The 17,690-nt window shown below is 39.8% G+C and overlaps 1 protein-coding gene and 1 long non-coding RNA gene across 2 annotated transcripts in view; one reads left to right on the top strand and one right to left on the bottom strand.

The window, feature by feature from the left end:
• Positions 1–4,446, top strand: part of LOC143126022 (uncharacterized) — a 53,582-nt gene extending 49,136 nt beyond the window's left edge. The window contains exon 4 of the long non-coding RNA XR_012987346.1: positions 4,285–4,446. This is a non-coding gene — a long non-coding RNA (uncharacterized LOC143126022). The remainder of the gene's footprint in view (positions 1–4,284) is intronic.
• tradd (tnfrsf1a-associated via death domain) overlaps positions 1–17,690 on the bottom strand; it is a 31,701-nt gene that overhangs the window by 11,437 nt on the left and 2,574 nt on the right. The window contains exons 2-4 of the mRNA XM_076287937.1: positions 15,371–15,436; positions 14,813–14,954; positions 5,066–5,343 (exon numbers count right to left, since the gene is read on the bottom strand). Coding sequence (XP_076144052.1) covers positions 5,066–5,343; positions 14,813–14,954; positions 15,371–15,394 — 444 coding nt within the window. The 5' untranslated portion in view covers positions 15,395–15,436. The remainder of the gene's footprint in view (positions 1–5,065; positions 5,344–14,812; positions 14,955–15,370; positions 15,437–17,690) is intronic.

Below are 17,690 nucleotides of genomic sequence, written 5' to 3'. Positions count from 1 at the left end.
GCGCGAAGTTGAATTCGGTATTTTGCACCTTTATTTTTTAAGCATTGCGCCCAGGGGTGTGGCAATTAACAACCTAGGGCGGGCCCTGGCGCGTTGTCTAAAAATCGCTATCATACACCACCTAAACCTGGTCAGAAGTCAATGGCGAGTTGTTCATATGCTATTTTAAGCGCATGTCAACAGTCATATTGGCAGGTGCACGCACCATCCTTCTATCATTCATGAACGCACACCAGCGCACGTCCATGCAAAGCATTATAAATTGCACGATTACAATGGTAAACATAATTAGAATAAATATATTACGAAATACTGTACATCTCATGATGAGTAGTTATTCACCATCATTTGCAAATTGGTAATGACGGTTAAAAGTGATTAGGGGAGAGGCGAGAGACACGTATGGAGCACAGCTGAAGACGCACTGTCACGAGATATAAGCAACTCCTCTGCAGGATAAATGTTGTTTTATTCAGTCATTTGAGCAACATTAGGGTAAGGTTTTGCTTTTTCCAGCCTATGTTTTCGATGGTAACCCATTGTCAGTCAATAGTGAAAGTAACTGCATATAACTGTCTTGTCATTGACTGACTCCTTGGTGAAGTTAGTTTCACTTTGCCAATGAGTTCAAATAATAGACGAGTGCAAATGCGTGAAGGCTATACTATGTTTTAGTAAAGCATGGTTTAAGAATGACTATTCCATACAGTCTTGCAAGCAGCCTCCTTCAAGCCGCCGTTGAATGCCAAAATACCGATGCATTTATTTGACATATCGCGCGTTGCGCCGTTAAAGGGAATGACAGATGTCATTCTCATTGGTTTAAAATGATGTTACGCCCCAAACACACCCATATGACTGATTAAAAGACCTAGGAACACCTTGTTACGCCATGCGCTCCACTTTTGAGGACGAAAACCCTCCCAATGTGAACTGGACATCCTACTAAATTTGAATAGACTTTTGACGAGTGACGATGCACTTTAGAATGTCATGATTGGGCCCCAGGTCTTTAACAGCTGTAGAGACATCGAGACCCTTTGTGATAACAAGGTCGAGGGTATGGCCGAGAGAGTGTGTTGGCCCCTGCACATGCTGTGTTAGGGAGAAAGTATCGATTAGTGCAATGAATTCCTTGGCGTAATTGTTTTCAGGGTTATCCACATGCAAGTTTAGATCCCCTGATATAATAAGACAGTCAAACTCTATGCAAACGACTGATAGCAGTTCACCTAGCTCTTCAAGAAAAACTTTTGCTGAATATTTTGGAGGCCTGTAAATTGTCAGTAATAAAATCTGAGGAGAAGACTTAAGGCGTGCACACAGATATTCAAATGAAGTAAAGTCACCGAATGACGACTGATTGCACTGAAAAGACGTCTTAAAAATTGTGGCTATCCCCCCACCTTTTTTAATTTGCTCTGGTAGCACACAAAAAACTGAAATTTGGGGGAGCTGATTCAATGAGAGTAGCAGCACTGTTTGCTTGATCTAACCATGTCTCAGTTAAAAGTAAAAAATCAAGGTTGTGTGTGCAAATTAGATCATTAATTAAGAATGATTTGTTTGAAAGAGATCTGATATTTAGGAGTGCTAGTTTTGCTGTAAGTGTTGGGGGAAAATGGTCCATGGGGGAAATCTGAGGTTGAATTGGTACGACGGTAGGAGACTGGACTGGTTTACCCTATAAGCTCGATGCATTTGTGTTCTATTTCTTGTCAATACAGGAATAGAGAATGTCATGGGCTTACTGGGTCCCGGCATGTTCTCAAAACTACTGTCAGTACCATTTATATTGCAGGGACCCTGAGAATATCATACAATACAGTCATCATCATCATCATCATCATCAAATAATTGTCCACTGCAGCTGCTATATGCCAGCTGACCAACAAGGTGGGATGTTGATGGGTATACAGTTGAAGGTCTTGGTTTACCAACAAGGTGGGATGTTGATGGGTATACAGTTGAAGGTCTTGGTCTACCAACAAGGTGGGATGTTGATGGGTATACAGTTGAAGGTCTTGGTTTACCAACAAGGTGGGATGTTGATGGGTATACAGTTGAAGGTCTTGGTCTACCAACAAGGTGGGATGTTGATGGGTATACAGTTGAAGGTCTTGGGCTACTAACAAGTTGCAGGGCTACTGGCCGCAGTCCTTCCATTCTTGCAGGGAAAATCATGTGCTGGGGTGGGGATGGTGATGGGTATACAGGGGATCCTGGGGAGTTTGAGCGGGTGGGGGAGTGTTGGGATGAGGATGGATATACAGGGGGGTTTGTGTGGCCTGGAGAGTTTGATTGGGTGGGGACGTGATTGGGTGTATGTGGTGATGGGAAATCAAGGAAGATGGGGTTGAATATTGGTTCAGAGTCTCCATCTGCCTGCTGAGGCCCTGGGGAGTTTGTTGCAGACGCTCCGCTTTCAGCATGTATTCCAGTAGTGTATTCCAAGTTTTTGTGGTGATAGCCTCTCCGCAGCTTTGATAGGTGCCATCTCCTCATGCTCATCGCATCCATTTGTTTGCTGAGATTCCAGGGAGTTTGACGCCAGTGATTGACTTTGAGTAATTTTAGCGGGACCCATCTTATCTTGTCCAGTGGACATGGCTGGGCATTGAGCTGGTTGTTTATGTTTCTCCAAGGTCTGCATTTCAGTGGAGGCTACCGGGTGATTACCAGAGGGCCCCACAGCAGGGGGGGGTGGGCATATCTCTGTTTCAGCCTGTGCAGAGTGTTTTGGTTTAGCTGAGATCTTGATGTCATCCGCTTGTTCTGTCTGTATGGCCACTGAGTGCTTATCAGAGGCTCGGCTCAAGGTTGGCAGAAAAAAATTTGGGTGCAGGAGAGAGAGGTGATAGTATTCGGTTAAGATCTTGGCCCCAGTCCAACTCAGCTCTGTACTATTTGGTCTGAAGTATTCCCTGCGATTCCAAAAAAGGTTAAAATTGTCAATAAAATTCATTCCAACTGAAAAGCATGTTTTTGCGAGCCAGGTGTTTAAACTGAAAAGTCTGGAAAATACAAAGCTTCCCTCTGCTGGGAGTGGGCCACTGATGAAAATTTGTATTCCAAGCTCATATAGGGCTGAGAAAAGTTCCTTGAAATCTTCTTTGACATACAGCTGTTCTCTGTAGATGTCATTTGCTCCAACATGCACAATGATGCGCTTGATAGTTGCATATTTCGACACCAGTTCTGCAAGCTTGTTTTTTGTGTCAGACACGGAAGCATTTGGAAAACAACATACAATCATCCTTTCCCCATTTATATGTCTCACAGCAGAGTCGCCTAGAACAAGGGTTGTGGTTTGATCGCTGCCTGCTTTGGGTCTGTTCCCTGGGAAATTCCTCTGTCACGTCCCGGAGGCATTCAAATCTGTTCCCTAGTGTTAGGGGCTGTGGGCTTCCCTTAGAGCCACAAGCCCTGTAGTAGTTTGCTGATCTGTCTGTATTTCTGATACGAGGCCTGAAGTTAACATCTGAATTTACTGGTGTTGAGGTAATTACAGTTCTTGTTTTACGTTTTTTGTTTTTTGGTCTGGCACCTTGCCTGTGCCAAGGCTCTGTACTCACATTTCCCTTTGTGAGGTCGATGCATTCATCTGCTCTATTAGCAGTGACATTAGACTGCTGGGTTACATTCTCTGCATTTCCAGTAGTTGCTGTACTCACTTCATGAGATGCCTCTCGTAGTTCATCTGTCTTTGATGGAAGGGCATCAATCTTTGATTCCAAAGTAGAAATCCTCTGTTCTAGCTCAGTACATTTTCGGCATGATCTCCTGGGTCTCTGGCCGGAGGAGCGCATTTTGTTTTAATCCAACTTCAAGGTGAATTGCCGTTCAGTTTTTGCTCGTTGACTTGGCTGGCTCATTTAAAGTAAAAAACTAACCACTAAAGTTTCAGATCTAAATGTACTGGTTTCACTGTCTTTGCTAAACTAGCTTGTAAATGAAATAAAAGAATGAAAAAGAATGGAAATTGCTAAAAGGACAGTTGAAGCAGGAGCAGTGTGAAATGCGTCCTACTCGCTTGAGCAGGAGGAGGAGATTAGTACTCCCAAGTAGTACTAATCTCCTCAAGTACTCAAGTACTCCCAAGTGCTATTGCGCCACACATTGTAGTTCTCCTGTGTATTCGCTTGGAAAATCGGCACATTTCATGTTGTGTGACCTTACACATTTTTATCAACTACTCGTGCAACTGTATTTAAGTAGGGAAAACGTGGATGTGTTTGATTAATGCTATCTTCCTCCCTCTACGGCTACGTCTGGGCCCGCTAGCATAGCAACATGCTAACACATTCGCGCCGCAAGCCAGAGCGTTTGAGTGCACGTACCGACACCGGAGAGGTATGACTCAACTCGTGAAAGTTAAGGTAAGAACATATATTAATACTGACATTGGGTGGCGTGTTTCTTTAACATGAACTTACCTAGTACACATTTATGAAAGGGAATTTATACATTTAAATCTGTATAATGTAAACTTTTATCTAGGCTAGCTCTTGTGAAGTATGAACTTGCACAACACTGCCTACAGAGCAGACCTTAAATTGTCAGTGGTCAAATGTGCCAGGAAGGCATTTGTCTAAAGTCTACTTTCTTGGCTGGCTGTCACATTACTGCTCAGATTTTCTATAATATTCAAGTCTGTACACTTTGAAATGGACTCTTACTGTCAATTTCCTTGTACATTTAATGCAATTAATGTAACTTTTGTCTTTTATTCTGTTAACAAGACATTGTTTTACACCTGTCAGTTCATAGTCATGTGATGGGAACATATGCACTGAATTGTAAGAACAGCTAAAACGTTTCTTCATCTGGCTAAACAGCTATGATTTACCTTATGATTGAGTAGGCCTACCTTAAGATTGTAGTTTTACAATGTAATAGAGGCAATCACAAAGAAAATAGGTTGGCTCCCTGCATGACCCATTCAAAATGATTTTTCTCCGATACAATAAATACAACACATTGGGCTTGGCCAGATATTTAAATGTAATAACAGGAACTTAGAGGGACTATATACATACTAAGAATACATTGTGAAATTGTGTACCTGTGATGTGCTTATATATGTAAGGCAGCATTCCAAGTCATTCAAGCAGTGGTCCAGTGTGTGAGTTGCTGCTTTCAGCTGCATCTGTATATTGACATCTTCAGGGCGAACTAGAAGCCTGGATGAATGCTGATGGAGGGCTTGTCTCAGAAGTCCACATGCGTAGCTTTCAAGGAAGCGACGACATGGTGACATTGCTGTGAACTTCAGTTCCACTCCCAGGGCAGGGTCTGCATCATGTAACTTCAAGATTTCATATCCCTCATAGCCAATTACATCTGCAAGTACAGGAAACTTGTCAGCTAAATTTATTTTGAACTAATTCCATTTGATGACATTCTCATTTGCAAATAAAGGCATTGTATATGTTATTGGTAACTGCTAAAGGGAGAAGATATGTTCATGTTATCAAATGCAATGTATTTCAGGAAGGCATTTTCACAATGGTACATTTTCACATTTCATGTCAACTAAACAATATAACTGTCCTTCACAGCACTTAATCTAAGCTGAGCTAAGCACAAATCAGTTGACATTTTTGTTTTTAAAATATGTCTCGCCCATTAATTCTGTATATCGGGACACCTCGGCGGCCTTTACCTCTTACATATCTTCTAAATGGTAGTGCCAATTATATTGTCTTAATGACCACTAAAAAGCATACAAATTCATTACATTTTATCTGGATCAGAGTTCTGGGGCTATCTGAGATTGTAAGTTTGTCAACCATGATAAAAATACAGTGCAGATATTGATGTTCCTGTTAGTAAACATTGAGAAATGTAGCCTTTTATAACTCAACATTGCTTACAGAGGTCATAGTGAATCTGAAGTTTAGATTTATATTCAAGATGCATTAAAAAACAACCTCTTTAAAACTCATCTTCTATGCTAATATATGTTACAATTATTTTAATATTTTAATTATAAATTAGGGTTGTCAAGCGCTTAAAAATGTATCTAATTAATTACATACTCTGTGATTAATTAATCTAAATTAATCACATGCAACCATTTTTGCTATGAACATATTTGAACAATTTTGGCAGAATGAGTAAATCAATGAAGAGCCAACCCAACAGTATAAACTTTAAAGTTCAACGTCTGTCTCTTTTATTATAATTTTCCCTTTGGTGCAGGCATCAGCACAGTGCCTGAGCCCGGTTGCACAAAACACCTTGGCCCCTATTTTGCACCCTGGCGCATGGCTTAAAACTCGCTTTCCATCCGGCGCAAAATGTATTTTCTTACTGTGCACGTCTATTTTTTAAACAATGCGCTCAGGATAGGGGTGGGCGATATGGACAAAAAATAATATCTCGATATTTTTTGTGATTTTGACGATAACGATAATTAGTCGATATCCTTTAAAGAATTGTTTTTGTTAAAGTCTGAGTTAATTTACAGCTCATTTTTTATGAATAGCATCATTACAATAATAACCAATAACCTAACCTGTGACTTTTTAACCAAATCAACCAATGCATTGTCGGTCTATGACACATTTCCAATTCTGCCCCCACTTGTGTGTGTGGCAATGACATGCCAGATACATTAGAGAAGATGAATAGGCCTAACAGTTTCCTAAGAGAAAGTCTGAAGCTGGTTCCTTTCAAACCTTTGCATAGGATTCACCGTAAAACTAAGCAGACCAACAAAGTACATCTCAGTAATTTCCTTCGATGTTTAGTTTAAGAGCAATCATAGGCTAGCATTCCAAGTTACAGAATAGAAACGAATGCGTTAGCTTATGGCTAATGTATATGAGAAATCCCATAGAGATGCTAACGGTTAGCATAATCGGTAACCGTAGATATTTAGAGCGAACTTCTGTCCATTTACAAAAGAGTTACATGAGAATAGTTCTTTGTTTACAACTGACTATTAAAATACTCAAAGGCTACTGTTTTCTCTCCATATAATACCATGTAGGAAAAAATGTGACTGTCTAATCAATGCTACTTGAACAGAAGTAGCTGCATAAAATCCCAATTATACTCTTGCTGCACAAAATAAACATAAGCGTAAGTGTGACAACGTTGTGACCACTAGTTGTGACACTTGCTCTGCTGCGGCCAGGGGCTTTTCCCATAGGCTTTTCCCGCATACACCTCCTGAGAATGTATGAGTCTTCAATGCGTGATTTCGAGTGTTTTTCCCCCATAAGTAAATTTAAATACTCGATAATGTCAATTTGCACATCGTTAAAACAACAATCACGATATTATCGCAGACGATATATATCGCCCACCCCTAGCTCAGGAGTGTGGTAATTAACTATCTAGGGAGTGGCCTAGTGCATTGTTTAAAAACCGCTATCATACACAACCTAAAACGCATTGCGCCACTGACCAAGAGAAACCTGGTCAGAAGTCCATGGCGAGTTGTAATATGTTATTTTAAGAGCGCATTATCAACAGTCATAAGGGCGGGTGCACAACACACCATCCTTCTATCATCCATGAATGTGCACCAGCGCACATCCATGCAAAACATTACAAATTACACAATTAGGCTACAATGGGAAACATAATTAGAATAAAGATATTACAAAATACATCTCACAATGCAAGAAAGGACAGGCTGGTAAGGAAAGCTGGCTCTGTAGTGGGAGCTGAACTGGAGTGCATCACTTGAATATCTGACAAAAGGACCCTGAACAAACTGATCAACATCTTGGACAATGAATGTCATCCACTCTACAGCACTATTAAAAAGCAAAAGAGCTTGATCAGCTGGAGACTTCGCTCACTGCCATGCACAACTGAAAGGCTGAGGAAGTCATTTGTCCCCAGGGCCATTGAACTGTTCAATGCTTCACTAAAGGGAAGAGGAGAGATAGACTTCTCTGCATAGTCTGTCTGCCTCTCCACCCTCTCCATGTTTGAGTACTGACTGCCCACTACTGTTTTACTACTGTTTGGATTTGGATTTTTTTTTATTTCATTTATGTAGTTTATTTACTGTAGTATTTAGTTTTGTTAGTTTTTCTTATCTTCTACTGTCTCTATTGTACAGTGGAGTTTGGTTATATGTTTAAGTATTAGTATAAGTATATATACTTTTTTGATCTTGTGAGGGAAATTTGGTCTCTGCATTTATCCCAATCCGTGAATTAGTGAAACACACACAACACGCAGTGTACACACAGTGAGGTGAAGCACACACTAATCCCGGCGCAGTGAGCTGCCTGCAACAACAGCGGCGCTCGGGGAGCAGTGAAGGGTTAGGTGTCTTGCTCAAGGGCACTTCAGCTGTGCTTACTGGTCGGGGTTCGAACCGGCAACCCTCCGGTTACAAGTCCGAAGCGATAACCAGTAGGCCACGGCTGCCCCAGAATAGCGTGATTGAGCTCAGAAAGTGCTAATTCCCGAAGCACTTTTGAATTTATTTCCTCAGCATATTAGGTAATATCATAGATTATTATGGCCATTATTTGAACAGTGAAAATAATAATAAAAGAGTTTTTGAACTTTTATGTCACTAATGCTGATTATTCAATGATTCATTTGAATTTAAATATTTAAAATACGTTCACAGCAAAAATAATATATGCGATTAATTTAGATTAATCAATCACAGAGTATGTAATTAATTAGATTATTTTTTTAATCGATTTACAGCCCTAGTTTTTTTTTCTCTAACACGTACAAGGGGGCTGGGTTGCTACCAAAGATTCTAGAGCGCTACGTGCTCCGCTTCTAAATCTTTGAAACATAGGCTTCTAGTGTAGACCAGGCAAAGTGTGAGCTTGTAGCCATCTGCATTCGGTGGGCTATATTCACCAGACCCATGGCTACACTGGACATGCAACTGTGTTCTGTGCCCTGAGCATATACTGTATGCTTGCCTTTCTCTGTCTATTATCTGCAGCATTAGGGCCTCTTCTCCGATGAGATTGCTAGTCTGCAGAGCAGCGAAGTTACAGTCGCTTCTGTCACATGTCTGATCATTTGCGGCACAAATGAATGGTAGACTATTATAGAACCGCTGGCCGAAAAAAACTAAAAATTTTCCAGATAAGGAAATATTTCTTAATTGTGTGTGATCAGGCATAACCTACAATTGGGGGGTATGTGAGCGCTCATTCAATGTCTATGCCAGGGTTGTGCACAATTCGAATTGCAATTCTGCTTCCTGTTTGCTACCTCAATTGAAATGCAAGTGAAATTCAAGAATTGAATTGGAATTTAAGAGCCAGTTTCAATTCAATTCTGGAATTTTGCACAAGCCTGGTCTATGCGCGTCTGCGCAAGTGAAACTGAACCTTATCATAAAGACACATTTCTCAACAATGTTTCTGTTCAATCTGGACCAGCAGAATTGGCATTATGATCCACCGGACGTTTCCCTGGTCTACCCCGTTAAACTTTAGGCTCTCGTTTTTTGCTGAATGATATTTAACTCAGCAGATCACCCTAGATAACCAGAATTAGTCTCTAGAATTGTAAGTCAGAATGTAAACTGGGCCACGGATGGTAAGCACAATTGCATTAGCTTAAAACTATCTAGCCTAGTGACTTAAAACATAACTTAAAACTAGCTTAATTAAAATGCCACAGCCCATACTGATTTTTTTTATTAGAAAATAGATATTAAGAGAATAATTCATTATGCAAATACTTTTACTTTTAATACTTAAAGTACATTTAAAAGCAGGTACTTTTGCTAGTACTCAGTACTTCCTCCACCACTGGGCGTGACGGTGGGGGACCTGTTAATAATGCCCAACTATGTGCCCATTATTCACAGATGTGCATAATGTGATAGATGTATATCTTACCTGATATAGCCAATTACATCTGCAAGTACAGGAAACTTGTCAGCTAAATTTATTTTGAACTAATTCCATTTGATGACATTCTCATTTGCAAATAAAGGCATTGTATATGTTATTGGTAACTGCTAAAGGGAGAAGATATGTTCATGTTATCAAATGCAATGTATTTCAGGAAGGCATTTTCACAATGGTACATTTTCACATTTCATGTCAACTAAACAATATAACTGTCCTTCACAGCACTTAATCTAAGCTGAGCTAAGCACAAATCAGTTGACATTTTTGTTTTTAAAATATGTCTCGCCCATTAATTCTGTATATCGGGACACCTCGGCGGCCTTTACCTCTTACATATCTTCTAAATGGTAGTGCCAATTATATTGTCTTAATGACCACTAAAAAGCATACAAATTCATTACATTTTATCTGGATCAGAGTTCTGGGGCTATCTGAGATTGTAAGTTTGTCAACCATGATAAAAATACAGTGCAGATATTGATGTTCCTGTTAGTAAACATTGAGAAATGTAGCCTTTTATAACTCAACATTGCTTACAGAGGTCATAGTGAATCTGAAGTTTAGATTTATATTCAAGATGCATTAAAAAACAACCTCTTTAAAACTCATCTTCTATGCTAATATATGTTACAATTATTTTAATATTTTAATTATAAATTAGGGTTGTCAAGCGCTTAAAAATGTATCTAATTAATTACATACTCTGTGATTAATTAATCTAAATTAATCACATGCAACCATTTTTGCTATGAACATATTTGAACAATTTTGGCAGAATGAGTAAATCAATGAAGAGCCAACCCAACAGTATAAACTTTAAAGTTCAACGTCTGTCTCTTTTATTATAATTTTCCCTTTGGTGCAGGCATCAGCACAGTGCCTGAGCCCGGTTGCACAAAACACCTTGGCCCCTATTTTGCACCCTGGCGCATGGCTTAAAACTCGCTTTCCATCCGGCGCAAAATGTATTTTCTTACTGTGCACGTCTATTTTTTAAACAATGCGCTCAGGATAGGGGTGGGCGATATGGACAAAAAATAATATCTCGATATTTTTTGTGATTTTGACGATAACGATAATTAGTCGATATCCTTTAAAGAATTGTTTTTGTTAAAGTCTGAGTTAATTTACAGCTCATTTTTTATGAATAGCATCATTACAATAATAACCAATAACCTAACCTGTGACTTTTTAACCAAATCAACCAATGCATTGTCGGTCTATGACACATTTCCAATTCTGCCCCCACTTGTGTGTGTGGCAATGACATGCCAGATACATTAGAGAAGATGAATAGGCCTAACAGTTTCCTAAGAGAAAGTCTGAAGCTGGTTCCTTTCAAACCTTTGCATAGGATTCACCGTAAAACTAAGCAGACCAACAAAGTACATCTCAGTAATTTCCTTCGATGTTTAGTTTAAGAGCAATCATAGGCTAGCATTCCAAGTTACAGAATAGAAACGAATGCGTTAGCTTATGGCTAATGTATATGAGAAATCCCATAGAGATGCTAACGGTTAGCATAATCGGTAACCGTAGATATTTAGAGCGAACTTCTGTCCATTTACAAAAGAGTTACATGAGAATAGTTCTTTGTTTACAACTGACTATTAAAATACTCAAAGGCTACTGTTTTCTCTCCATATAATACCATGTAGGAAAAAATGTGACTGTCTAATCAATGCTACTTGAACAGAAGTAGCTGCATAAAATCCCAATTATACTCTTGCTGCACAAAATAAACATAAGCGTAAGTGTGACAACGTTGTGACCACTAGTTGTGACACTTGCTCTGCTGCGGCCAGGGGCTTTTCCCATAGGCTTTTCCCGCATACACCTCCTGAGAATGTATGAGTCTTCAATGCGTGATTTCGAGTGTTTTTCCCCCATAAGTAAATTTAAATACTCGATAATGTCAATTTGCACATCGTTAAAACAACAATCACGATATTATCGCAGACGATATATATCGCCCACCCCTAGCTCAGGAGTGTGGTAATTAACTATCTAGGGAGTGGCCTAGTGCATTGTTTAAAAACCGCTATCATACACAACCTAAAACGCATTGCGCCACTGACCAAGAGAAACCTGGTCAGAAGTCCATGGCGAGTTGTAATATGTTATTTTAAGAGCGCATTATCAACAGTCATAAGGGCGGGTGCACAACACACCATCCTTCTATCATCCATGAATGTGCACCAGCGCACATCCATGCAAAACATTACAAATTACACAATTAGGCTACAATGGGAAACATAATTAGAATAAAGATATTACAAAATACATCTCACAATGCAAGAAAGGACAGGCTGGTAAGGAAAGCTGGCTCTGTAGTGGGAGCTGAACTGGAGTGCATCACTTGAATATCTGACAAAAGGACCCTGAACAAACTGATCAACATCTTGGACAATGAATGTCATCCACTCTACAGCACTATTAAAAAGCAAAAGAGCTTGATCAGCTGGAGACTTCGCTCACTGCCATGCACAACTGAAAGGCTGAGGAAGTCATTTGTCCCCAGGGCCATTGAACTGTTCAATGCTTCACTAAAGGGAAGAGGAGAGATAGACTTCTCTGCATAGTCTGTCTGCCTCTCCACCCTCTCCATGTTTGAGTACTGACTGCCCACTACTGTTTTACTACTGTTTTACTACTGTCCACAGCCTAATGTTTTTACTACTGTTTTACTGCTACACTGTTTTTCATGCTATATTAGCACACATGACCAATGGCTTCGGCTACAATACTGAATGGCTGTAACCCTATTACCTCAACCTATTCTTGCACTGACATAGTTTCTTATATTACCTTGTCTACATTATACTTTACTCTCTTATTTGTCCATATTATTTATGCTGGTCTCTAGACCTTATTCTTGCACTGTTGGACTACTTTTTGCACCTTCACCATGACACTCACTCTCTTGAACACCTTGCCATGCACACAGAACTACAGGACTACTGTTGGACTACTTTTTGCACCTTCACCATGACACTCACTCTCTTGAGCACCTCACCATGCACACAGAACTACAGGCCAGTCCCGGCCCTGTCACTGCAAGCGTCTCATGCTTGATTACCCTCAAGCACACTGTGGATTTTTTTTTATTTCATTTATGTAGTTTATTTACTGTAGTATTTAGTTTTGTTAGTTTTTCTTATCTTCTACTGTCTCTATTGTACAGTGGAGTTTGGTTATATGTTTAAGTATTAGTATAAGTATATATACTTTTTTGATCTTGTGAGGGAAATTTGGTCTCTGCATTTATCCCAATCCGTGAATTAGTGAAACACACACAACACGCAGTGTACACACAGTGAGGTGAAGCACACACTAATCCCGGCGCAGTGAGCTGCCTGCAACAACAGCGGCGCTCGGGGAGCAGTGAAGGGTTAGGTGTCTTGCTCAAGGGCACTTCAGCTGTGCTTACTGGTCGGGGTTCGAACCGGCAACCCTCCGGTTACAAGTCCGAAGCGATAACCAGTAGGCCACGGCTGCCCCAGAATAGCGTGATTGAGCTCAGAAAGTGCTAATTCCCGAAGCACTTTTGAATTTATTTCCTCAGCATATTAGGTAATATCATAGATTATTATGGCCATTATTTGAACAGTGAAAATAATAATAAAAGAGTTTTTGAACTTTTATGTCACTAATGCTGATTATTCAATGATTCATTTGAATTTAAATATTTAAAATACGTTCACAGCAAAAATAATATATGCGATTAATTTAGATTAATCAATCACAGAGTATGTAATTAATTAGATTATTTTTTTAATCGATTTACAGCCCTAGTTTTTTTTTCTCTAACACGTACAAGGGGGCTGGGTTGCTACCAAAGATTCTAGAGCGCTACGTGCTCCGCTTCTAAATCTTTGAAACATAGGCTTCTAGTGTAGACCAGGCAAAGTGTGAGCTTGTAGCCATCTGCATTCGGTGGGCTATATTCACCAGACCCATGGCTACACTGGACATGCAACTGTGTTCTGTGCCCTGAGCATATACTGTATGCTTGCCTTTCTCTGTCTATTATCTGCAGCATTAGGGCCTCTTCTCCGATGAGATTGCTAGTCTGCAGAGCAGCGAAGTTACAGTCGCTTCTGTCACATGTCTGATCATTTGCGGCACAAATGAATGGTAGACTATTATAGAACCGCTGGCCGAAAAAAACTAAAAATTTTCCAGATAAGGAAATATTTCTTAATTGTGTGTGATCAGGCATAACCTACAATTGGGGGGTATGTGAGCGCTCATTCAATGTCTATGCCAGGGTTGTGCACAATTCGAATTGCAATTCTGCTTCCTGTTTGCTACCTCAATTGAAATGCAAGTGAAATTCAAGAATTGAATTGGAATTTAAGAGCCAGTTTCAATTCAATTCTGGAATTTTGCACAAGCCTGGTCTATGCGCGTCTGCGCAAGTGAAACTGAACCTTATCATAAAGACACATTTCTCAACAATGTTTCTGTTCAATCTGGACCAGCAGAATTGGCATTATGATCCACCGGACGTTTCCCTGGTCTACCCCGTTAAACTTTAGGCTCTCGTTTTTTGCTGAATGATATTTAACTCAGCAGATCACCCTAGATAACCAGAATTAGTCTCTAGAATTGTAAGTCAGAATGTAAACTGGGCCACGGATGGTAAGCACAATTGCATTAGCTTAAAACTATCTAGCCTAGTGACTTAAAACATAACTTAAAACTAGCTTAATTAAAATGCCACAGCCCATACTGATTTTTTTTATTAGAAAATAGATATTAAGAGAATAATTCATTATGCAAATACTTTTACTTTTAATACTTAAAGTACATTTAAAAGCAGGTACTTTTGCTAGTACTCAGTACTTCCTCCACCACTGGGCGTGACGGTGGGGGACCTGTTAATAATGCCCAACTATGTGCCCATTATTCACAGATGTGCATAATGTGATAGATGTATATCTTACCTGAAAGAGTGAGTTTAAGGACTTTGAACACGCTGAACTTGCCATTTGGGTCTTTATAGATGGAAAGAAGATTCACTGATGGTGAAACAGACTGCAGGAACACCACCACACACCCTGCCCATGGAGTCACACCCACAGTTGTCTATATACACAAGATTTAAAAAAAAGAATCACTATAAAGGGTCATTCACACCAAGAACGATAACGATAACTATAACCATAACGATAAAAGCATCCACACTGAACAACGATAAACAAAGTCTCTCCTTGTGTTAATGAATGTGACGGCTAAATTTTGATGGGTTCTGATTGGCTATTAGCTTTTTATCGTTCTCAAAATCGCTCTAAAAGTGATTCCCAACAATATCGTTCTTCATGCCGTTTTCGTTATAGTTTATGTGTGAACGTCATCATTCATATTAACGAGAATGATATTTGTTTATTGTTATTGTTATCGTTCTTGATGTGAATGACCCTTAAGACCTTAATATGTTCAGCCAATCAACAATCATTATTTCTGCAACTGAACAAGGAGTCAAACAAGATTTTGCAATGTACCTTTTCATCCATGCTGTCCATCATTTGGGCATCACCGTGTTCCAACTTTACACTGAATACTAGTTCCTGCACATACAGTGGTCATTATGTCACAAACATACTGTATTGTAAAATCACCATCCTTATAATTTTATTATATTGTCTGCACAAATCATTTTCCTGTGTAATGCATTGTTAACCTAGTTTAGCATAATTAACTGGAAGTGGGTTAAATCAGTTAGCTTATAACTAAAAGGGAGCTATAAGCTAACTGGTGTAACCCACTTCCACTGAATTAAGCTAAGCTAGGTAGCAGTTAAGACTGGGTTTTTGTACACACAGAGAAAAGCAGGGTATGTACTGTATGTATCTAACTCTGTATGTATCTAACTCTGAGGTAAATTTACAAAAAGTTGATGTGTTCCTTTAAATCAGAAAGGGTCATCAAAAAGAATGGCCACTGTAATTCCAATATAGTATCTCAAGCAGACATTTTTAGAGCTCAAACTATGTTTGTTCATCTTAGTATAATCTATAGCATCTGTGCTGTGTTTCCCCTAGAAATATTTCCCTCATTTTACTAGACAGTGCGCTCATTTTAGTAAATTGTGTGCTGGTTTTACTAAATTGTGCGCTCACAATGTTTCCCATACATTGACTAATCTGTGGCAAAACTAGGTCTACTAGTAGGTCTACTATTTAAATGAGATAAAATCCTTTCTTGAGGTGCTTGTTGACAGTGGTGAGGTCCTGGGGCCTGTACTACGAAGGGAGCTTAACCTACCCAGATGTAACCCAGGGTTACTTTGTTAAACCGGGGTTCACAAAACCTGGTTATCTTTAGTGGTGTTAATCGGTACTACGACGCTGATTATGAAGTTGATTTGTTGAGCCGGGGTTAACCTCATTGGAGTTTGTGCGCGTTCACATAAAAGGGGCGGGTTGCAGCGCAAATCACCACTTTCAGTGATGACGCGTTCACCTTATTTTACGGATGAGGAATGCACAATTATTATGACAAGTTATGAGAAATTAAAACCCACTCTACGACAAAAATAAAATACGTCGGCAGTGAACAAAACAAGGCAAGGCTGTTGGCAACGTATTGCAGATCGGGTAGCCAAAATGCCTAAAAGTAAAGTTTTATTCCCACATGTTCTTCAAATATGTGTTACGGAGGATTAGTAGCTTGCGGAATGTCTGAAATGAGTTGAAATAATTAAATAGCCTAATTTAAGTTCATAGAAAGGCCTACAGATGCAACCCAATTCAGAAGTGGGCATATAGATTACAGTAATAAGGATAATTGAATGTTTAAGTAGCCCCCATTGACTGATTTAGTGTATGCCTAATCCTGTGAACATTTCAGATGCAACACTATTGCCAAACGCACATGGCAGCAGGTGAAAATGAAACACAAAAACATTATTCAGAATAGTGGGTTTATATAGTTATAGCTTGCATTAATATTTCTTAATTATGAAAACATGTAGGCCTAGCTTATAGCCTTCACTTGGTCTCTGTTTTACAGCTAACAAGAAACAGGTGTCTTCGAACACTACTGTAGGAGGAAAGGCACCAGTGTTTTACAGTAGCAGAGGAGTTGGCCATTGCAAATAATAGTGGAAGGCCGATTATGGAGGGGGTTGAAGGAGGCATTCGGTCGGATTCTGGTGCTGTGGAAATGTGTAGCCTTTATGTGCAGGCTACAGTAATATGACATTCAATTCAACAAGTTTGTTAAAATGGTGATTTTTATTTATTAGGCCTACTGTAGGCTATGTCCGATTTATTTTAGGCTATTCTTGCTCAGATGTTCAGCATACGTAGGCCTATGTCCGATTTATTACGTACAGTATTCTTCCATCACCGATTGAATACATGAATGTCCACGTACGGGCATTGCTATGAGACGTCTTCCTAGATCATCTGACAAAGATAACGAATTCCCTCGGCTGACCATCTACATCTTCATAGAGAATATCGTCCGGGTAGGCTATATATATTTTCTGGCGGTCTCTAAAACCCCTCGCCCTGCGAAGAGAGTCCCTCACGATTTGCGCTCCAATGTCGTATGGATCATCCAGGTAGCCTACGCCGACATGTCTCGGGAGAAATTGTTAGTGGAGGGGTGGTACTTATAAAGGGTGTGGTTAACGTAGTTACGTAGTACGTAGTAGCCTACGGGTTAATCGGGAAGTTACGCCACACGTGATCAAGTTACTCTCGAAGTTACCCAGATAAGCCAGAAACCCCGCTTCGTAGTACAGGCCCCAGCCCGTAATCCTGGTGGGCCAGCTGGTTCTCCAGCTGCCCCAGGCGCTGGTCCAGGCTGGAGTAG

This window comes from Alosa pseudoharengus, unplaced genomic scaffold (genome assembly GCF_046254945.1).
Source record: "Alosa pseudoharengus isolate Yale_2024_CS ecotype anadromous, Long Island Sound unplaced genomic scaffold, YU_APseudo_1.1 YU_APseudo_1.1_scf_16, whole genome shotgun sequence".
NCBI lineage: Eukaryota > Metazoa > Chordata > Actinopteri > Clupeiformes > Clupeidae > Alosa > Alosa pseudoharengus.
Note: the sequence above shows the minus strand (reverse complement) of the source record. Positions and strands in the feature narration are given on the sequence as shown.